A 21,551-nucleotide genomic window follows, 5' to 3' on the forward strand; every position below is an offset into this window, starting at 1 on the left:
TACTCGTGGGGGAAAAAATAAAAGCAAAAGCAGACCACACCGTTTGCTTAAATAGACCATTCACTAGGTAGCGCGAAGCACGTGCGCGAAGATGCTTTTATTTTGCTGTCAGGACACTGTTCCTTGTTTCTTTTAATGCCACGCGCACCGCAATAGCCTGCACTGAATATTTAGATCACGAAGGTAAACGACCTAAATGGAGACCGCATTAACAATGGAGACACAAACACCTCGCACGATGCGGTTGCCCGCGCCGGCACCGACGCGAAAGCACCGAAGCGGCGTTTTTTTTCGTTTTCTTTTTTTCAAAGTTGACGTCAATATTGTAGGTGCAAGATAACGAAATTGGAGTCTTGAACATACTCACGGTATGCCCGTGTTATTCAGCTCTACGGTGGTAAAACGGACGGGCTGGTTTATTATTATTATTATTATTATTATTATTATTATTATTATTATTATTATTATTATTATTATTATTATTATTATTATTATTATTACGTGGTGTTTAGGAGATGTTGGCGCATTTGTATAACGCCGGCTACTCCTTTTCGCAGATAATAAAAAAGCATAAAAGAGCACCTAGGCAGCGTTTACTTAAGTCTATAGATTTAACAACGCGAAAAAAAAAACACACAGCATTCAATCCCGTCACATAACACTGTAGTTCACATAAAATGCAGTCACGCGAACACCGTATATGCGGTAAATAACACTACACAACGTCCAGTCACATAACAGCATTGAAATTGTCAAAGTCCAGTCATATGGACACAGAATGGCGTTCGCACATGAAGCGACACATAAGGCGACACGGTCAGGTCAAATCATATGCACAAAATCAGTCTAAAAAGGTTTCCTCAATAATTATCAAGTATTACAATGTAAAGACAATGTCTCCGCTTTTAGCTTATAATATACGGCCCAATTTATTTGGCACTAGAGGGATACACGAACAAAAAACAAAGTTGGAAAATGATTAGACGCGATTAAGGAATTAAGGATCGCGTCTCATTAATTAAAACTGGAATAATTAAGAAAACGGAGGATTAAGAAACGAAAAAACGTTCGAACTGTTTTCGAGTGCGGACGGCGGCGGGCGGAATGAATTCGAGTAAGTTTCGAAGGCCGGACGAAACAACGGAAGCATATATATATTATTTTTAATCGCTCGCATAAACGTATAAGGGGAAACAAGCGGGTAAGCCCATCTCCCGATTAATCTTTCATTTCCAATCTTGCAAGTCTTAACGGCGACGGAAAGCGAACGTAGCGTACAATGGTTCTCGCTTAAGCTCGGCGAAGTGAATCATTAAAGTTTCTTAGATGGCGGCAAAGTGAGCTCAGTTAAGGAGCGAATTTCTTTATTACTGCTCGAGAATTTGAGCCACTCCCGGAGAACAACGATTACTAAAACTAATTGCTCTGAAGCGAGTTCCGAGGCCTCGTCAAAATAAGTTTCAACGGACGTTTATTAAAGCGTCTATTAAAAGATCCGCCTATCCTCTCAACAACTTTAATCTTTATTTAATATCCTTTGCTCCACAAAGAAAAACACTGTATGGTATCGTAGTTGGGAAAATAGCCAGGCAGACGTGTGCCTTCCTTATTTCGAATGCGATTTCTTTGACGTGGTTACTGCGCTGGGCGTGTTGCCAGGTAAACCTCTGTAGCTGTCATTAAATAGATCCCCTCTCTCCCTCCCTCTCTGTCACCGCATGCATGATAGAATTCGACGATCTGAATGGTCGGATACACGGGCTATAATGCGACAGCCATTAGATCAAATCTGAAAAAAGCTACGACTTCTGAGCTTTTAAAGACCGAACATGCTTCTTATGTGATGAATTTCGACGTTACGGCATGGCACTACAATCGCTGTGGCTTCTGGTGCAGTCGTCAATGTGTGTTTGTGTGTGTGTTTTAATTTTTGCCGTTGTTCTCGAATAATCCTCAATGTGCACACTACGTGAGACTCAATTTCAATATCGTCATGCTTCAGACCGACGAATAATTGACAGTGCACGTTCTCTAATATGAACGCATTATATGGTGATGTTTGAATGTATAGTTAAGAAATATTAGAGGCATGTCGGTGGCTGCCATGCACCCAGTGATGACGTGTTCTTTGGTTTTGAAATTTTCGCAGAAATGGATAAGGACGCACAGCACGCAGCAATAGCACAACGTTAGTAAATGTGCGGAAACAGTAATATGAATACAAAAAAAAACGACCGCTACAAACTGGCACGTTTTGTAGTTCTTGCTATCAGTCATATGTCACTGTATACCATCCCAGTGGAAGTCCAAGACAAAGCGCACTTAAAATAAAAAAAAATAAAAATAAATCAAAAAGAAAAAACCACGAGGAACCAAGACAGAAAAAGAACCTCGCAGTTATCGGTATTGGACACGCAACACCAAAGACACTAGCAAATGAAGTTAAGCACTCCGCAAAATAAAATAAAACAGCTCAACACGTGACGTGTCAATATCGCTTACACAAAAACCAGTGGTTACACTAACTATTCAATAATCTGACGAACGATGACGCGCAAACGCGCATCGTGAGTCACGTTTACGTTTGCTCAAAACGCTTAAACTACACCAATTCATATATTTATTGGATGTATACTAGCTAACAATCATGAGACAAACGGGAGCAGTACACTCACCATTATGAACTGTTCCTCGAGGTTGATCTTCTTCACACGGCCGAGCATATTTACAAAATATGTAAGGCCAAACACGGCTGAAATTAAGAAAAAAAAAAACAAGACATCACTCGTCTGCCACCAACGGCAAGAGCATTGTACGCGTTGCACAACGGTCGGCTTTCTAAATTTAGTTTTCACCACAATGAGGTTTGTGTTATGCGAAGATATAAGCACAATGCAAAGCGATGGTGATTCAAATTATGTTTTATGGGATACAGGGGCGTAGCGAGAAATTTTTTTCGCGGGGGGGGGGTGGGGGGGGGATGGGGGATTCAAGCATGCTTTATGCATGTTCGTGCGTGCGTTTGTATGTGTGCGTGCATATATACGAAAGCTACGCCCCTGATGGGATACAACGGCACTAGTACCGCCAAAGAGCGCGAGGCAATAATGTAATACGGACTCGTTCGCTTCACTGCCATTGGTTTTTCTGCACGCTGCTCTCTTTAGGCTCTGCTCTCATTGCATACCTGCCAAGCCACGAAGCATATTAACTGTGAAAAAAAAGGGCACACTCACGGTGCCAAAGTAGGCTGCGCATATATTCGTAACAAGTGAGCTGACATTTCATATCGTTTGCTTTATAGTGACAAGGAGTCGAGGGGCCCAAGCTAAACGTCCCAGTCGTACCTATTGCATCACATCATTATTAATAAACGAAGCGAGAAGGACAGCAGTGCTCACTGAGGAACCTGTAGACGAGGCACAGCGCGGCCGACCACACGACGAAGCCGGTGTTCCAGACGTGGCGCTTGTTCACCAACACGATGCCCAGGAAGATGAAGATGACCGTGTCGGATACGGCGCTGCAGCAGATGCCATAGAACACAGGCACCATCATCATCATTATAACGGTACTACTACTACTACTACTACTACTACTACTACTACTACCATGACCATATTTTGTTATTATTACCGTCTATCCACCCTATGTGAGGACCCAGGGAGCATGCCGTTGACCATTGCTTTCTTCACGCCTGTCAAACTAGACAGCCCCCAGGGCAAGTCAATGATAAGTTTACCAGTATTGTACTATAGTTCTATACAACTTAAAAAGCCCGGAGAGGCCCCGCCCAGACGACCGAAGCGAGGCAGCCGATGGCATCCCCCATTAAAGAAATAGACCCGCACATGCACTCGGCTATGTTCTCCGAAGGCGGGGTCACTAGCAGTCCGGCTCATGACGTCAGTCTGGAGTGCGCGCCCATTGGTGCAGGCTTGTGTGCATCCGCCTTTGAGGAGGAACTGCCGCCGACTTCTAAAGTTGTATCCGACTATAGTATAGGCCTATACATATTGTACGCCAGTATCAAGTTACAGGGGCGTCAAGATTTCTATAAATCCAAAATACCGCGATGCCTCAGCCATAACGTTTCAGCATCTTGCACTACTCTCAGTTCTTCGGAATGTTATAGCACATTAGATATAGACTCCGCAAGCCATTAAGCTACACATTTGAAATAGATCAACAATCCTTGAACACGGGGTGCCGATGGAGATGACGTTTCGGCAAGTGTTACTGTCTTCTTCAAGGCAGCAACTCAGACAAGACCACTTGCCGAAACGTTGCATCCAGCCACACTCAGTGTTCAAGGTTTTTTTTTCCATCTCTTCAAGCTACCATTTTACCCTTAGCTTCTGCCTTATGTACATTTGGAATGAGTCACGGCATTACGATGCACCAAAAATATAGGCACCACAATGACAGGAAACGCACGCGTCGCACATTTTCACTGCGTTCCGCAATTTCCTTACCGCTCACTTTGTTTGTTGCAAAAAAAGAAAAAAAAAGAAAAAAAAGAAAACTGGCGAAGGCCACGAGCAAAATAGCGACGGCCTTCTGTCAGTAAGTTTCATTTCCACGCCGCGACAACAAAAGATGACGCGCGTTCTGTCATCGCCTCAATGCTATATAACGAATGAACTGTTGAAAAAAATGTCGGATAGAGAAAACTTTAAAGGAGCTCAAATTGCTTCGGGATGGCAAAACATGCGAAAGTTTCCATTTTGCGATCGATGCGTCCAAGCGCGCGAAATGACACTGGGGTATATAGATCTAATTACAAAACGTGCCGCCAACAAAGCGTGTTTTCTGTTGACATCCCTTCAACAAAAAAGACACTCTGAATTTATTATTATTTCTTTTTTTTTGTTCGCAGAACCACGACGAAACTCGGTACTCTTTCAACGTGCCGTCGCGATTTCTCCGCTGCCTCGATCTCATTTCGTCCATAAAACGAACCGAACCTGAAGCGCGGGCACTGCTTCGGAAAAATTGCATTTCTGCGCCAGTAAACTGCGGCGTTACGCCTTTGAAATGCCCCCCAGAACCGCTTCATTTTCGGGTATATACGTATTGGAGGCTCGGGCAAGAAAGCGTGACGACGCTACACAAAAATGTCCAATAAATAGAGGCCAATTCGTGGCAGTCGCGACCGTGAAATCGCAGCGCGAAATGGGTAAAAGATGGCCTCCAATTCTGCCGAGCTTTCGTTTTCCTTTTTGTAATGGCATAAGGTATCGGTTATCAGGCGCAAGGCAGCTTTGCGCGCACTAGTTTGTAGAGTCATCATTCTCGCTAAACTTGACGGTGACAGAATGGAAACGAACGTGAAAGGCATTGGCGCAATTCCTGCAAAAGATGAACACTCGGTCATGGGGCTCATATCGTGCACCTAAAAGTGAGAGCCGTCTACGTATCAGAACAAACAAACAAATAAGACAACGTGGTTGCAAATAAAAGCCCCAAATGCTGAGGGAGAATGACACAATGCAAGTCTTTTGTATAGGAAGAAGTGTTTGATTGAGAAAGACCAAGTCATGCGAGAGCGCGCGCGCATGCACACACACACGCATATATATATATATATATATATATATATATATATATATATATATATATATATATATATATATATATATATATATAATAGCAACAAGAGAGGAGTCTGGTCTTCATGAGAAATGAGTATACAGACTGTTTGGTTGTATTTATGCCTATTCCCATTTAAAAATAAAGAGGGGTGAAAAACAGAGGTGGAAAGAAATAAATAGAAGAAGTCAGTTGGGTGCCGGTTTATCTTGTGAGGACCTGAGTGCGGGAGGTATGGGTAAAGTTAGCTTAGCAGGGTCGGTCATATGACCGACCCTGCTACGCGCAAAGCGCAAAACAATGCAACGATTACAACCACGCTCCAAATAAGGCTTGAGAAATGTAACTGTCGTCTCTCTAGTGATGCCAGATATGCAGGCTCCCCAACAAATGATAAACTGTAGCTCTGTGCTGCGTCACAAAATGCACTAAAAGGCACTAAAGCGCCTTGGCTCGCTCTACTCCGACGGATCTGTACCAATTCATACAAACTGCTTCTCGCTTCAGTTCATCAGTTCGTTTAACATAATTAACAATAACTTCACAACATTCAAACAAGAACGTGTCCAGCTTATAATTATATGTTCACCATAGTAACAACGTGCATCAAAGATTATACCGGCGATATCTGTTTGCGTGCTGTTCCAAAGAACTGCACGCGAAGCAATTCGTTCGTGAAGCGCGCTTTCGCAAAGCTGACACAGCTTACGACACAAAATTGGCAGAACGGTTTTCCTTGAAACATAGACGACACGTTCGCGTCGAAAGCTCACCAACAACTCAAGCGTGTAAATAAATAGATCCCTGCTTAGTATAAAAAACCTGTTGATGGTGCATGATGATGGGATAGCCGGGTCTAACGTGGCCTACCTTCCCATATTTTTTTCATATGGAAATAAAAAAAATATTTAAAAAAATAGGACAAACATGCCCACACAAAAGTTCAAATTTGATGACTACCATGAACGCAGAGAAAAAACAATTAAGAAGAAAAAAAAAGAATCATAATCGATACTCCAGTTTTACCGCATTTCGCTCGATTATAACCACCTCGCTCAACCATAACAAACTTAACCCTAAGCCTACTTAGCATTTTTTTTATCTAAACGCTGTCTCCATTCTCACACGCGGTTTGAAGAATACGCGTGCCAACATCTTTTTCTCTCTAATAAGCGCAAATTCGTTCTCCCATTACGTTTGCTTCGTTACTTATTCACCGCTTTAATGTATGCAAAGACGACGCATGTTTACTGCAGTCGAATTCACGCTTATACAACAGTGTCTAATATAAGAGACAGAAAACGCGGCCCGCATTTTCAAAACCTTAGATCTTCGAATAAACTAACGAGTTAGGATAGAAGTAACCCGAACGCCGTTAAACTTAGGGTTCCTGCAGCTCCTCTCAACAGTGGCTCAGTGAAGAATTATTTACACAAGCATATATATTTTAACGAATCGCCGTTTGTAGTATTGATAACGCGTACTACTTTGCGCGGAGCGAAAGTAAAAAAGCATGCTAACATCAACCGCCTGAAAATAGGACGTTATATGAAAGCTGGTTTCGGGTAACCGACGCTTTGATGGCGTGTAATTTTGTAAGGATTGAGTGTATGACCGGGAGGCTGCTACAGTGGCGATATGAAAGGAGTGAGCTCCTTATCAAATGTACTTGTTCTACGGATGATTTTAAAAAAATGATGATAATCTTACAGAACAACTGAGCTCTCGGTTTTCCTGCCACAACAACAACAACAACAACAACAACAACAACAACAACAACAACAACAACAACAACAACAACAACAACAACAACAACAACAACAACAACAACAACAACAACAACAATAATAATAATAATAATAATAATAATAATAATAATAATAATAATAATAATAATAATAATAATAATAATAATTGTGGTGGTTTGGCGACCCAAAACACGATATGATTACGAGGGACGCAGCAGCGGAAGGCGCGGGAAATTTCGACTACCCGGGGTTCTTTAACGCATCTAAATCGAAGCATGCGCGCCTCAAACATTTCGCCTCCATTCAAATTCGGCCGCAGCAGCCGAGATTCGACCCCGCGACCTTCGGGTCGGCAGTCAATCACCATAAGCACCAGACCACCGGGACGGGTGGGTTTTCATGCTGTCTCTGATGAAATTAAAGAATAAACAAGAACGCCCCCCCCCCCCAAAAAAAAAAAAAAGGAATGTAGTCGTATCAATATACGTGCCGACACAAGGACCGTTAGTTCTAGCCCCACTTTTTCTCCTGCCGTCACGGGCCCCACAATTCAGGCGTTTCGCAGGTCCCAACGCTCAAGCAAACGTCCATTTCACGCGGAGTCATATCTCGACCAACGACTTTGCCATAGTGATTGAAAATGCATGTAACTCTCTAAAGCTCCACGCTTTTGTCAGACAACTAAACTTAAAGAAAGAAATAACGGAACAAAAAACGAGGACAATTTTAAAGCGATTGGGCCCCTTAATGTTCCCGCCTCTGTTTTAGTTTCTTGGCTTTGAACGTTGAACATAAGGTCGTCAGAAATGCGTGGGTAACCATGCTCTGTGTGCAACTTAAATACAAAGCCCCTGCTGAGCCCCTTGCATGCTATAAGGCCAAAGCATTTCAATGGAATCTATGCCGACATAGACGGCTCGTTCGCCATCTGTCTGTCTGTCTGTCTGTGCGTGTGTGCGTGTGCGTGTGTGCGTGTGTGTGCGCGCGCGCTTATAACATTTAGGCTTGGTGAAACTGTGGTACTAAGCTCTTTCGCCACGCTACGTCTCGAGACAAATGTGGGCGGTCCCCGCAGTTCCCATTCAAAGATTTCATGTGTAGAACTGTTGGATGCAGCAAGAAACATGCGTTGCCTTCAAAGAAGATGCACCTTCTTTAAGATTGAAATGAGTATCAAGCATTCCCGCCAGTGCGGCTATAGGCAATGTGGGACTCAGTGCATAAGTGGCTTAAGTTCTAATAATTGTTAGGGTTTAACGTCCCAAAACCACGATATGATTATGAAGGACGCCGTAGTGAAGGGCTCCGGAAATTTCGACCACCTGAGGTTCTTTAACGCGCACCTATATATAAGTACACGGGCCTCAAACATTTTCGCCTACATCGAAAATGGGGCACTATGTGGCAAATATTAGCAGGGGGACCTGCTAATCGATCACCCGAGCGCTTATAAAACGCCCACCTAAATTAAGTGCGCGAACGTTTTCGCATTCCACAATACATGCATTAATATGCCATAAATTACTAATTATACACGCAACACCGTACATCTCGACAATTTGTTTGTCTCGGTATGTATGCGTGATTTTTTAGCTGCACACGGACAATGCATGCCGAGTTGCTTTGGGAGCAGAAGCCTTCATCGGGCCTTTGAAGGCAAACGTTACATAATAACTCGTTCCTTCACTCAAGTGCCATAGTATATGATAATACGTACACGGTGATGATTAGTTTCTTTACTTGAGCCCCGCCTTTGCTAAACGTATCCACAGAATATGCATTATCAAATGTCATGACTGCGACGAGCGCAATTATGTAGAGATGCACGAGGATCGATTTCTTATACGTCTCTCGCTAGGTAAATAATTACGCAGAACGAGTGTTACACAATGCGTCCCTTATAATTGATTGAAACGGCCAATGTGTGTCGCTGCACGACCTCCAGCGAACCCGAGACAACACGAGTCGATGGTGAAGCAATAACGCCGATTGCTACAGCTCCACGAACATCGATTACGGTATATACAACTGCCCGAGTCAATATCTACGCTGCAAATATTTCCTTATCAGCTCGCTTACTGCGAGTGAAAGGCACTTACCTGTAGAAGTGGTGAAATATTACTCTATAGCGCCCACACCGGATTCGAGGCTACGTTGCGCACAAGGATCACGTTTATTGGCGTCGTCTAGAACGCTTATATAGAAGCGGTCACTGTAAGACCAGTCCATTTAAAAAATTGCAGCAATGGACGCGCTGCTCTCCGGGCCTCTTACACCCGTGCAGCCGACGATTCAAGAATATTCGTATTTACTAAGCTCGCAATTGTTAGCTTAGCGGTTATGTTGTTGCCGAGCTAAGCACGATGGTGTGGGTTCGATTCCCCGACTTCCAAGTTTCAATGAAGAATAAAAATTTCCGAGAGTTCGCGACACGTGCATCACGTTATGCGCTGCTGCGCCCTTTCTCCTTCTACCTTCTATCTTCTCATAACCTTACACCCATTTCCCTATTTAGGGTAGCGAAACGAACGGAGGCACGCCTGGCGATCAGTGTATCAGCGAACAACTTAAACAGGAGAGAGGAAGAGAAATGCTGTAATGAAATGCTGGAGACGTTATCTTGGCTATTCGCCTGATATGCTACTCCAGGTGCTGGGTGATGATAAACACTTAACAGCACGCACGCGCGGACGCACACGCACACGCACACGCACACACACACGCACACACACAGTGCATACTTCAGGCACAGCGCTATACACAAAATGGCGTTAAATTTTGTTTTCTCTTTGTATGCGGAACAGTGTAAAAATGTTCGTGCGAATGTAAAAGGTTCTTAGAAGCAATATGCCAAGATCGCCGCCATTCCTCCATGGTAATTTTTTTCGTGAAGCACAATTTAACGTTGTATAATAAAAAGAAATCATTACGTTACGTGAACTCACTGCCCTATACTCCGTTTCATACATCAGGTGCAACGCTATGGAATCTAGCGAGACTCCTTGCAGTATAGGTGCGTTCGCACGAAGAAATAGTTCAGCGATTTCACCATCCCTCACGTGATTTTATGTTTTTTTCGTTTTTAGTCCGAGTAAAAAATGAAGATGCTTTGTGCCTAAGAAATAAACTAACCCAGTTATTTACACGGTTGTCAATAGGTTTTTCTGGATCGCTTAGCGTCTCTTTGTTTTCGTATCGTAGCCTCCTCGATTAGTTCCGGGAGCGCGCAGCCGGAGCCAATCACGGAGGCCACGTTTACAACGACGAAATCCAGGCGCGAGACTCGCGAACTCACACATTTTGCTGACCGAACTTCTTGAATAGCTTCCACAGCGTTGTACTTGGTGTATGAAACGGGGTATAGTTTAATAATTTTGATATCTTGAATTCACTGTGTTGGTTTGCCTAATACTGAGAATAAATTGCACTCCAAGGAAAAAAAAAGCATGCGTTACACCTTTCGGTGAGTCCCGACTTCCCATGTATATGGCACTCTTTAAAGGGACACTAAAGGCAAATAACAATTTATGTCAGAGTGAAAGCTCAATGTATGACAACGTCTAAAACGGCAGTATTATCAACAGCAGTGCCCTACTTACCGAGAAATTAAGCTAAATGTATCACACGATGAGCGCCACGAGTGGGACATTTCGGAAGTGATCCCGATGAGGTGCGAGAGTCTGAATACAATTAATCACTAGTCATCAAAGTAGCTGCAATAAAAAAAGAACCTTCCGTGCATCAAGAGACATGCTGCTTGTTCGTTTCTGTTTGATTCATGGAAAAAAGAACATCTTTGGCGTTGCCATGGGGAACGGCGCGCGTGGTTCAAAAGTTCCGTTTTCGCCGAACTGCGCTTCGCCCGGCGCCCTGCTTCGCTCACGCGGTCGCATCTCAGTGGTAGTTTCGGTATCGCGCACTGCCGCGTGTGTTTTGCACGCTCGTGAAAGTCGCTCTGACAGAAAGTTCGACAAAATACCGCATGCACGTGATGTTGCCGGATGCCCGAATGGTGCACGCCGCCAGTGCAAGCCGCCGCGCAGTAAAGGCGGGCAACGTTGGGCATGGCAACTATGACGTGAGAAAGACCGCTCTCAGGCGGGTGATTTGAAGTGCGCTAACGCGATGCGGACCAATAAAACATGATTTTATTTCAAAATAAGCACTTCCTTGGCATAAAAGTAGAACTACGAGGTTTCTGGACCGCTATTTCAACAATCAAGGTCGACTTAATATTTGCCTTCAGTGTCCCTTTAAAGAGGCACGTTAACTCTCCTTTGGGTTTCACGACTCACCTAACAGAGTATAATGATCTCCAAAGAGAGTTCACATGACTCCTTAAAGAGAGTCATACACGTCGAAATCCAGGACTCACACAAAAGAGTCAAAGGACACTTTTTTAGGGCGCAAGTTACTGGAAGTGACTGCGTTTGTTTATTTTTGTTTATATTACTATTGTGATCACTCCCCAGTTTAATGCCATCCGGCATTGAGGGTACTATAAATAATGCTAAAACAAAAGATCAATATAAAAGCTCTAGAGAGCATCTTTATTGTCTTTCTTGAAGTTCATGCTGCGGTTCCATCGCTCATACTTTTCTCGAAGAGCAACAACCAATAAGTAAAGCGCAAGGACGCCCCGTCAACAGTAACTAAAAAAAAATGACCAAACAAAGCATCAAGCGAACTGAAATGTCAAAACAAAAGGCCTCGAGGAAGGCAACAACCACGACCTTGACGGCTCCTTTTGAGACACGCTCGCCAACTGGAGTCGTGCAACACTCGAGGCGTCCTTAAGCGGCTTTAAAATAAAAACAATGGCGTTCAAGGCCAGCATGCTCCGGCGCTTCTCATTGTTTCGTCGACCTTTTTGACCCGAAAAAGAAAGACTGGAATGTCAAGCACGCCGAGAAGAAGGATCGCGAACAGTTGAAGAAAAACGATCGCCCAAAAGACGAAGACGGGAGAAAGAAACAAACTTGGTAAGAGCGAGCTCGCCGCTAACGGCATCGCCCGTAGCGACGACCGTCATCGCGCCTAGCGCGTCAAAGCCGACCTCGAAATTTCTTCCGGTTCCCAGCGGGGAGGGAGTGCTTCATTAAGCCGAAAGGCCGCGCTACGAGAAAATAAACGCATATTGTTAGTACTTGTTTGTTTCGTGGGGCATGAAATCCCCGATCAGGACGAAACTTTCAATTGGGAGGCTTTCTTTCTTGAGAATCCGTATATATTTCCTTGCAGTTTCGCCCCTACAAGTAGGCGAAGGACAATTTTGTCCTTTTCTAGGATATATATAAGCGTCTTTTTCTGTGCAGTGAGAGACATCTATATACCACGTGAGTTATAACCAAGAGGCTGGCAGATTTGAGGCCAAATTTATTCGTGCGGCTACGCCCGACTATACGGGAACGCGTAATAAGAGACAAACGAACGCAAACCGCACGTGTTTGATTCGTGGGGTTTAGTCATCGACTTTGATTTACGGAGTTTGATTCGTAGAGTTTCATCATTGGAGTTTCATCATTAGAGTTCGAACCTTGAAGTTTCGATCAGCGGACGTTGGCCGTGTAGTTTGGCTCTGGAGCTTGATTCATGATTCGTGGAGTTTGACGTACCCGCGGAGTTTGGTGCGCGGAGATTGATCCGTTGGAGATTGAGTCGTGGAGTTTGATTAGTGGGGTGCCCACCGACCCTGCCGAAACGCGTGCTGTGCGACAATACACAAACGCAGACTGTTGTATGTGTTTACCTCATGGCATGTGATTCGCGAAGCTTACCTTACCAAAACCAAATGCCTCACGTGTTTCGCCGCCATTGAAATGCGGCTCGGCCACTAATCGCAACCGCGACCTCCTGTTCAGCCCCGGAATACCATAGCGATTGCACCAGGACGCCACATGTGCACTGCTTCTATAGGTTTGTCAACGAGTGTATTTGAACAGAAAAAAATCGGTCAGCAACTGTATGTGTACTCTCTCGAAGACAGCTTCGCTCAAAGTATATAAGCGCAAAAAGAACACGTAAATTTATTTTTTTTTTATCGCAACCAGTGCTAGACGATCGCTCGAAAAATCTGCCGTTTTAGGCCGAAATCGCAGTTTGGCGGGGATGCGTGCATACGCAAACACGCACACACTGATGCTCACATACATCCCCAAAGAAAGAGAGTCGCACAGCAAACATCTTTGTTTATTCGAGGCATTCTTCTGAAAAGAACGGCAGCGTTTCGCGCGAACACTTGGGACTTCCGAAGGTGCCGCTGACGAAGAGCGATGGAGCGCGCTTGCACACAATGCGAAAGACGCGCTCCATCTTACCGAGACGCGCTTTTCGCAAAGGAGACAAGCCGCACGCACTTGCACGCGAGACGAAAACAATGCGCGTTCGCCCCGCGCCGCGCGTGTATAGAGGGTGCTAGATTCGGCTTAGGCGTCTTCGCTCCATCAGCGTGCCGTTACGATGAAGTGGGCTTTCTCTTCGCGGTTCTCGAAACGAGCTCGCTGACGAGACGAGCCGCGGCGAGAAGTGGTCGGCACAATAATAACGAGCTCACAGAGTGAAGGCGCTCAAATATGGCACGTACGACACGCGCGTCTTCAAGGCGCCTTTTCTGTCGAGCGATACGACGCCTGTGCCTGTTCAAGAAGAAGATACGCAGTCCTTCAGCGACGCTTGACTTAACCCGCCGACCGTCAACATGCAACCACGAAAATGCGGAATCCCCTTCTCGTATGCTTTTACGCTTCGCAGAAGAAAGCTGGGAAACGTGATAACACACTGTATAGGCGCGCGTAAGCATTCGCGGAGTCGTTGCTTGCATTTTGCTGCGCACTTGTTTGACCTATACGACAGACTATGAGAGGCTCAAAGTGACAGAGCGAGAGACAGTAAGATAAAGGTAAATAAACTTACAGGATTGTTTCCATTCCTGAGTCGCAATAAAGCGTGGTAGACGTAGAAGGCGAAGAGGGAAAAGTAACAGTTGTGCCGGAGGGCGAAGTAATGAATCCGATTGCAACAATTTGGAATACTACACGAAGTAAGGCTAGCAGGTGAATCTTTAGCATACGACCTGGCGGAAATCAACAGAACGCTGGCGTAAATAAATGCGGCAGCTGCAGCGAGCTAAGCGACCTTCGTGTTGTCTATCGCTTCAACGCAAACTGAGAGGTAAGAACACAGCACGTACAGAGGTATGAACCGTCCGCTGGTCCCTGTCAAGTTAGGGCACGCGCACCTGCTCAAAGTACGCATTTCCTATCTGAGCCAGACAATCCTCTCTTTGGTACGCCCCATGGGCTTTTCGCGCTACGGAAGACGGCCGTCGCGTTTCCTCTACGATCCAGCCGTGATCGTCGGCCACCCGCACGACGCGCGGGGGATGTTATCGCTCTTGGACTTTATATGGAACCTCACGGCGACATTGACGGCGACGGCAAAATGCGCCTGGAGTGGTTATATAATTGTACCTGCAATAAAGGAAATTTGGCCAGTGCATATCTCACGATGACTAAGTCAATGCGAGCGCCGGCGTTCCCCGGCCGCTCCCGTTATGAGTACTGTATACTCGCTCGAGCTACGACGACACTCGCTAACCACGCTGTGGACCCGGGTTCGAATCTCCGCAGGAGACTGACCTATCACGTCGGAAATTCGCTTTTTTTTTTAAAATGGAATTAAGTATACGAATGCTTCGTCCGTTCTCCTTCCTTTAGGGCTACTAGATTTTTTTTTATTTGACGACTGTTTCCGAGTAATCGCATATCGAGGTCAGTTGCACAGACATAGCCAGGTCAAAGTGGGTAGAAGTAGCCGCAGAAACGTTTTCAACGTTGCTCTAGCTGGTTTTGCATGTGTCACGAAGTGTAAAGTGCGAGACTGCAAAGCAAGAGTATTGCCACTTACCTGAGCATCTTGGTGAAGTACTTGACTGTCGTGTAAGACTTTCGCGAGATGTTCCCCATGGCGTACTGCACTTGGACAAGGCCGCAGCAGATTATGCTAAACGAAAAAAAAAAAAGATCGAAGTCAAATTAATAGACAACTTTCCGGCACTGACACACAGAATACCTTGAGAAAGCATTCCTGCCGAGGAGTTGTTCGAGTATACGTAAAGACTGGCTTCCGCACCATAAACTTGCGAAAAGATGACAAAACAAGCTCGCACAAGCATTTCAGAGAGCTGTTCAGAATACTGCATAATTTATGCGGCATTTATTCATGCCTCGCAGATGTTTCTGATGCGGTCATGTTTGGGAAGGAGTCGAAAAGCGAAAAACGGAATAAATGGTCGCATCACGGTGCATGATAAACTACACTACAATTAAGCTCGAATTAAGAGACCGGATGATAATAAAAGAGACGCGACTGTGATTTAACGCACGCGTTTAAAAAAAAAGGACGCAAAAGGAGAAGTCGAAGCGATTCTACGCGCTTATTGTAAACAAAGCAACATGGACATACAGATGATGCATTCGCACATAGTTCAGCGAACGTCCCGTCGCTAACGAGCCTTATTATTTCCTTTATCTCTTTATTATTCTTTTCTAGCTTATTATTCTATTCTTTCTAGCTTAACGGAGATTTCTCTGCTTCCTTTCGGCGTTCATTACAATTTTTACCCGCTCTTTTCGCTTCACCAAGCGTAACGAACGCGATTTATCGCATATGGGCTGTCGTCTTCGCGAGTGGAGCCGATTTCAAGTTTCATTGTTCAGTCACACAGCAACATCTTCGCCGTACTTTTTTTCTTCAACAGAAGTTCGAATTCCCCGCTAACCGCATGTATAGAGAACTCACCGAAGCCAAATGAACGAGACTATGAAAAATGTATACCCTTCGATGAAAGGCGCAATAAATCTCTCTGTCAGACGCAGGCGTGCGCTGCAGTCTCGTTAGGCTTGTTGCTGATCAACGCTGTTATTAGCGTTTCTGTTGCTGCTACTGCTGCTTTTCGTTAACTCGACGCCGTTATTCACGGAACACCGAAACTGCAGCCAATGAGCGCAACCTCACCGCCAGGCTCATTATACCAGGCGCAGGCTTAAATGTCTTTCCGCGCACGCAACGTAGCATGTGCCACCTTGATTACAAGATTTTTTTTTTTTTTTGCGTGCCTCGTTTCGCACGCATTCGAGCTAAGGAAGACGCTACAATCTGACGAAATTAAACAAACATAAGTGAATCCGGAGAAAAGGGAGAAGAAATTCGGAGGTGGCCGACTCCTGCGATAGGGGAAAGCTAATTTTTCACTTTGCGAGTAATCGATCACCTGAGTCGTTCATGAAGGAGCAAGTACGGGAAGGCGTGCTTAGAAGAAAAAAAAAGAATAAGTGGTGGAAACCAGATACAATGTATTATAAGCAGTTCCTTTCAACGGTACCTGCGAGTAGTGAGCCACCGAGGAAAGTGATTATGTGGAGTCTATAGAGAAGAAATTTTGAGTTTGAGTAGAGCTGAAAACCTCATTTGCTCCTCAAAACCGCGCCGAGGTGAATGATGGGGGATAATTAACGTTTTCAGACTTTATGCCGGTGACGTGATACCTGTTGTGTCACGCGAACACGGCGCGCCAGTAATAGAAGAACCATCGAATCCGCCTTTACTTTAAAGATGGCAATATTTTACTTGTGGCGTGACTGAATAAACACATTTTGATAGGGACATCTCTTCCTACTCCTTTTGTGGTTACTCTTATGCAGCTTCTTTCCCATCGCACGAAACCACATTGTTGTGTGCCAGTCATGTGGTTAAATAAACCGAGACATAAAAACACACGTCAAATATAATATTGATCGTATAGTATAGTATAGTATAGTATAGTATAGTATAGTATAGTATAGTATAGTATAGTATGGTATAGTATGGTATGGTATGGTATGGTATGGTATGGTATGGTATGGTATGGTATGGTATGGTATGGTATGGTATAGTATAGTATAGTATAGTATAGTATAGTATAGTATAGTATAGTATAGTATAGTATAGTATAGTACCTGATGATTCCCGAGAAGTGGACCAGCTCGGCGGTGAGGTACGACAGATAGGCGATGCCTAGTACGGCCAGAGGTTCAACCACTGCGGACAAAGACACAAGGACGGAAAATAGAGAAAGAGAAAAAAAAATCACGAACGAAGGATAGTTAACTTGTACCACCAATAATTTTACAACTCTCAAATAACAAGGCGCGCACAAAAACTACCACTGGCATGACCTTTAAAGCCTACGCTGGGAGAATCGCGCAGTCGGCATTACGCCAGGTGCTGGATATTTCGGCATCATTTCATTTACTAACAAGACGTACACTACGTATCAACAGAACTCTTCAACAAACGTCTATCTTTGGAACATATAGGTGTTAAGAAGATGATAAGAATGGGTGCACCCCCCCCCCCCCCCCCCAGAAAAAAGAAAGAAAACCGATAATGCTGCTTCATTCTTGATTCTACCATTTAGAATACCTTCCAAAGAAACAAATTTCGTTTCTACTGGCCTCTGTAAGCAAGCAGCGCCCTTTCGGTGACATGCTGCAATTAACACATGCACATCTGCGATATCTAAAAACCAGCATAACTCATGCGCCTAAAGGTAATGGTACACCACTGCGGGTGTATTGCAGTAAATTAGAACGGTAAAGGCTACGTCAAAGTGGTGTCCTAGAAGTGTGTATCGCTACATCAGATTGTCCCATTTGCAATCCAAGTAAGCTTGGAAAATGTTTTCTCACCCCTGACGTCGTGCGTGTACTTGGTGGCGAAGGCGGTGATCATGCCCATGACGCAGCCGATCGCCGACGCCCCTAGGCTCACCGACAGGAACGCAGCGAAGCCCACGCCGATCTGCGAAAGGTTTGAATGAGGTTTCAAAGGCGTGGCTGATCAACCGTCTTCACTCGCGAAATCACGTCCTAGTGTATTTGTTCGTTTTTTTTTCTTGCGCGCCTGCTCTTCCCTCCGCTCTTTTTCCATGTTTCTTTTCCCCTCCCCCTAATAAGGTTGCAAACCAGATGCTTCAATTCTGGTTGATCTACGTGCCTTTCCTCCATTTTTTATCTATCTCTCACGAAAGCGGACTCTTTTAGCATGCGAATGGCAGAACCCTCCAGATGTGTGCAACACGTGACGAAACAATAAAGCACCTACTATGTTTTTGTGATCGCTTTGTGGGCGAACGCAACGTTTTTCACGCTGCGCTGAACACACTTTAGTTGGTATCAACCTAAGAATAAATATAAGCTCGCTGTCTCACCCAGATAGGATTTGCATAAGCGTGGCGTTTAAATTTTTTTTATTATATCACAGACCAACCACTAAGGAGAGTTTATTGAACCGGTGCACGCAAGCGCTAGAGACGCTTATAAACTAAGTACTTATAAATTGCATCGGTGTAACTTACACAAACGCCAGACGCAATCTTATGCAGACTGCAGTAATGCACGCTACGCTACCAAGCAACTATACAACAACAAACATAATGTCGCAAGAGGAAACGACAAACAGTGAACTCGGAGCGAACGGCTGTTTATTTTTCGGCAGCAGCAGCCACCAACTTCTTCTTTCTCGACCTCTACCTTCACTAGAGCCCTTCACCCTCTCCCCACAAAAAAAAAAGAAAGAAAAGCTAGACATCGTCTCAACATTGACCAATGAGGTTTTTTTCACCTCCTTGATATTGTGTGTTTAGAAATATTTATTGTATCATAATTGTTTATTTACGTGGCGTCAAACGCCCTACGCGTATTTCAGATAGATGACTTTTCCTATACAGGCACGTGTTCATGTCGCTGAAGTTTCGGTCGAAAGCATTTGCTTCCTGGCCGATTTTAGCAATGATTCCGACTTCCCTTTCAGCCAAACATAACATTTTAACAAGGACCGACAAACTTTTAATTGATAATATGCATAATATTTACATTAGCAGCAGAAAAGTACTTATGGTTAGAACGGAAACCACCAAGCACGACTCTTGCACAGATGAATGACAAGTGCACCACAGTACTTGGGGTGGAGCTTGCATTTTTAGATGCGAACCATCGCATGGCGAAGTTCAATCCGGTGGTGGTGGTGTGCGGCGTGAGCACCCTTACTGCACATGCGCAAACCCTCTCCACACACCTCTTCCCCACTTCCCCTCTTCCCATTTCCCCCTCTCCACTCCTCTTTCCACTTCCCCCTCTCCCCTCCCACTCAGCTTACCCTCTCCCATCTCCACTACCCCTCTCCCCTCTCCACTCCCCCCCCCTCTCTTCCTATCCACTCTCCCTCTGAAGCGCGGGCTCGACATGCCGAAAAGCTGCTTCGCTTCGCCTCATAGTCCCTTTTAGCGGGAGATGGTGTGAGTTTTTCTTATAGGTTGTAACCGAGTACAGACGAGAGACCGTCTTCGAAAAAAAAGTTCTCGGATCGTGGACCTACGCGTCGCAGGCCAGCAAAGCGACGCGGGCTTTGATGCTGTTCTTAAAATCGACCGGGTTAAGCGATCGCTTGTAGGCGTGTAATGGACCGGCGCACATGTGCCCTGGCAGTGCTTCTTTTTTTTTTTAATCCCTTCACCCCGTCCCCCAATGTAGGGTAGCAAGCCGGACGCGCGTCTCGTTGACCTCCCTGCATATGCTTCATTTACTCCTCCTCCTCCTCCTCCTCCTCCTCCTCCTCCTCCTCCTCCTCCTCCTCCTCCTCCTCCTCCTCCTCATCCTCCTTATCTCTCTCTCTTTCCTTCACGGTTTCTCTGTCCTGTACGCATTTATGTGAGAAGACTACGTTACAGCGGGTTTACGAGATTACCTACGTCAGCTGCTTTTGGCATTATACGACCAGATTTCAAACTCAACGTTCTTCTTATTTCCTATTACCTCAGTCTTGCTCAGCGCCGGTACGTTATTTCATTCTCAAAACGTATTCGTTTTATATGAAAATGAGCAGTCGGCGCCGCTTAAAAGGAACCAACATAATCAGATCCCACGCCGTGATATGACGACATAACTGTAGTATCGTTTCCGGGTAAAGCTAATATAAGTCGGCATTTCGGCATGACGGTGGCGCCCCTTCGTTTTATATCCATTTCCCTTCCCTAGCGGCGTTGATCTCATTACGACTGGCGCTCACAAGTCATCTCTCTCCTTGCGTCACGGAACACCATTTATCATAATGTCGTTATTACAGAGCTTAACGACAGGAATCGCGTATTCCAGCAACGAAGGTGTCAAATTAGCAAGATATATGGTTTTAAATAACTAAAAGCAGCAAAAACGAAATATGCGACAGGAAGCTCTCGTCCTTTTTGTTTTGCCATTTCTTTATTTTGCCATATATACTGTCTCTCGCAGTTTATTTCGGCTGTGAATAAATTGTAGTGCCGGAATTTCATACATACACATCCCACCGAGATAAGCATAGCTTGTAGACTAGTTTAATACAATTACACAGTTTTTAAGTGCCCAAAATCACGATGTGATTATGAAGCACGCCCTAATGGGGGACCCCAGATTTAATTCTCACCACCTGATATTCTTCAAACTGGATACAACTCTAGAAGTATGCAGGAGTTTCTTGCATTCAATTCAATTCAATCGAAGTGGGCTCGCCACGACCCGATAGCTTGTCAAACCGACTAACCCAAGCGCAACAAACGTAAGAAAACTCGCCAAGACAAACAATACAGAGTTTAGTAGGATGTAAAACTGGGCTAGTTGATACGCTTGCATACTTAATGAACAGCGCGAAAAAAAAAAACACACAAAAACAGACAAAAATAAGTAGACGGGACGGGCGCTGTACTTATTCAGGAACGGTTTGAGCATTAGATGTTTCAGTTGGCAGTCAGCGCTCGTTCTGTGTACTTCCTTTTGTATCTTATTATTTTTTTCCGCGGCAGTTCATTGAATAATACGAAAGAAAAAATTCGTTCATTTTTCGTGCGTTCGGCGCGAAGGTACGCTGGAGCGTGGAGGTGAGGCTTAAATAACAAAGAACGTGACGTTCGTCTCAACGAAGAAAAATTGCTCCAAAGAAAACGAACTGTACGATCGCTTCACGAACTTTGCGGCACTGAAATCGGCCGCCCGCAGTGCAGCGTCTCGCACGACTGCACCGAGATTGTCGCTTTAGGAAAACTCATTCACATGAACGAGAATGAGCGTGCAGCCACTGACGACGCGCTCGCGCAACAAAGGCAACATTGGCATTTCTGGAACACATTCATCGTGACACAGC

At 44.8% G+C, this 21,551-nt stretch overlaps 1 protein-coding gene across 7 annotated transcripts in view; it reads right to left on the reverse strand.

The window, feature by feature from the left end:
• LOC119389763 (sodium/hydrogen exchanger 1) overlaps positions 1–21,551 on the reverse strand; it is a 295,572-nt gene that overhangs the window by 42,616 nt on the left and 231,405 nt on the right. For all 7 annotated transcript variants that reach the window (XM_037657148.2, XM_037657143.2, XM_037657149.2 and 4 more), the window contains exons 13-17: positions 18,068–18,179; positions 17,336–17,417; positions 15,246–15,341; positions 3,402–3,523; positions 2,676–2,752 (exon numbers count right to left, since the gene is read on the reverse strand). In XM_037657148.2, the coding sequence (XP_037513076.1) occupies positions 2,676–2,752; positions 3,402–3,523; positions 15,246–15,341; positions 17,336–17,417; positions 18,068–18,179 (489 nt within the window). The remainder of the gene's footprint in view (positions 1–2,675; positions 2,753–3,401; positions 3,524–15,245; positions 15,342–17,335; positions 17,418–18,067; positions 18,180–21,551) is intronic.

This window comes from Rhipicephalus sanguineus, chromosome 4 (genome assembly GCF_013339695.2).
Source record: "Rhipicephalus sanguineus isolate Rsan-2018 chromosome 4, BIME_Rsan_1.4, whole genome shotgun sequence".
NCBI classification, from domain to species: domain Eukaryota; kingdom Metazoa; phylum Arthropoda; class Arachnida; order Ixodida; family Ixodidae; genus Rhipicephalus; species Rhipicephalus sanguineus.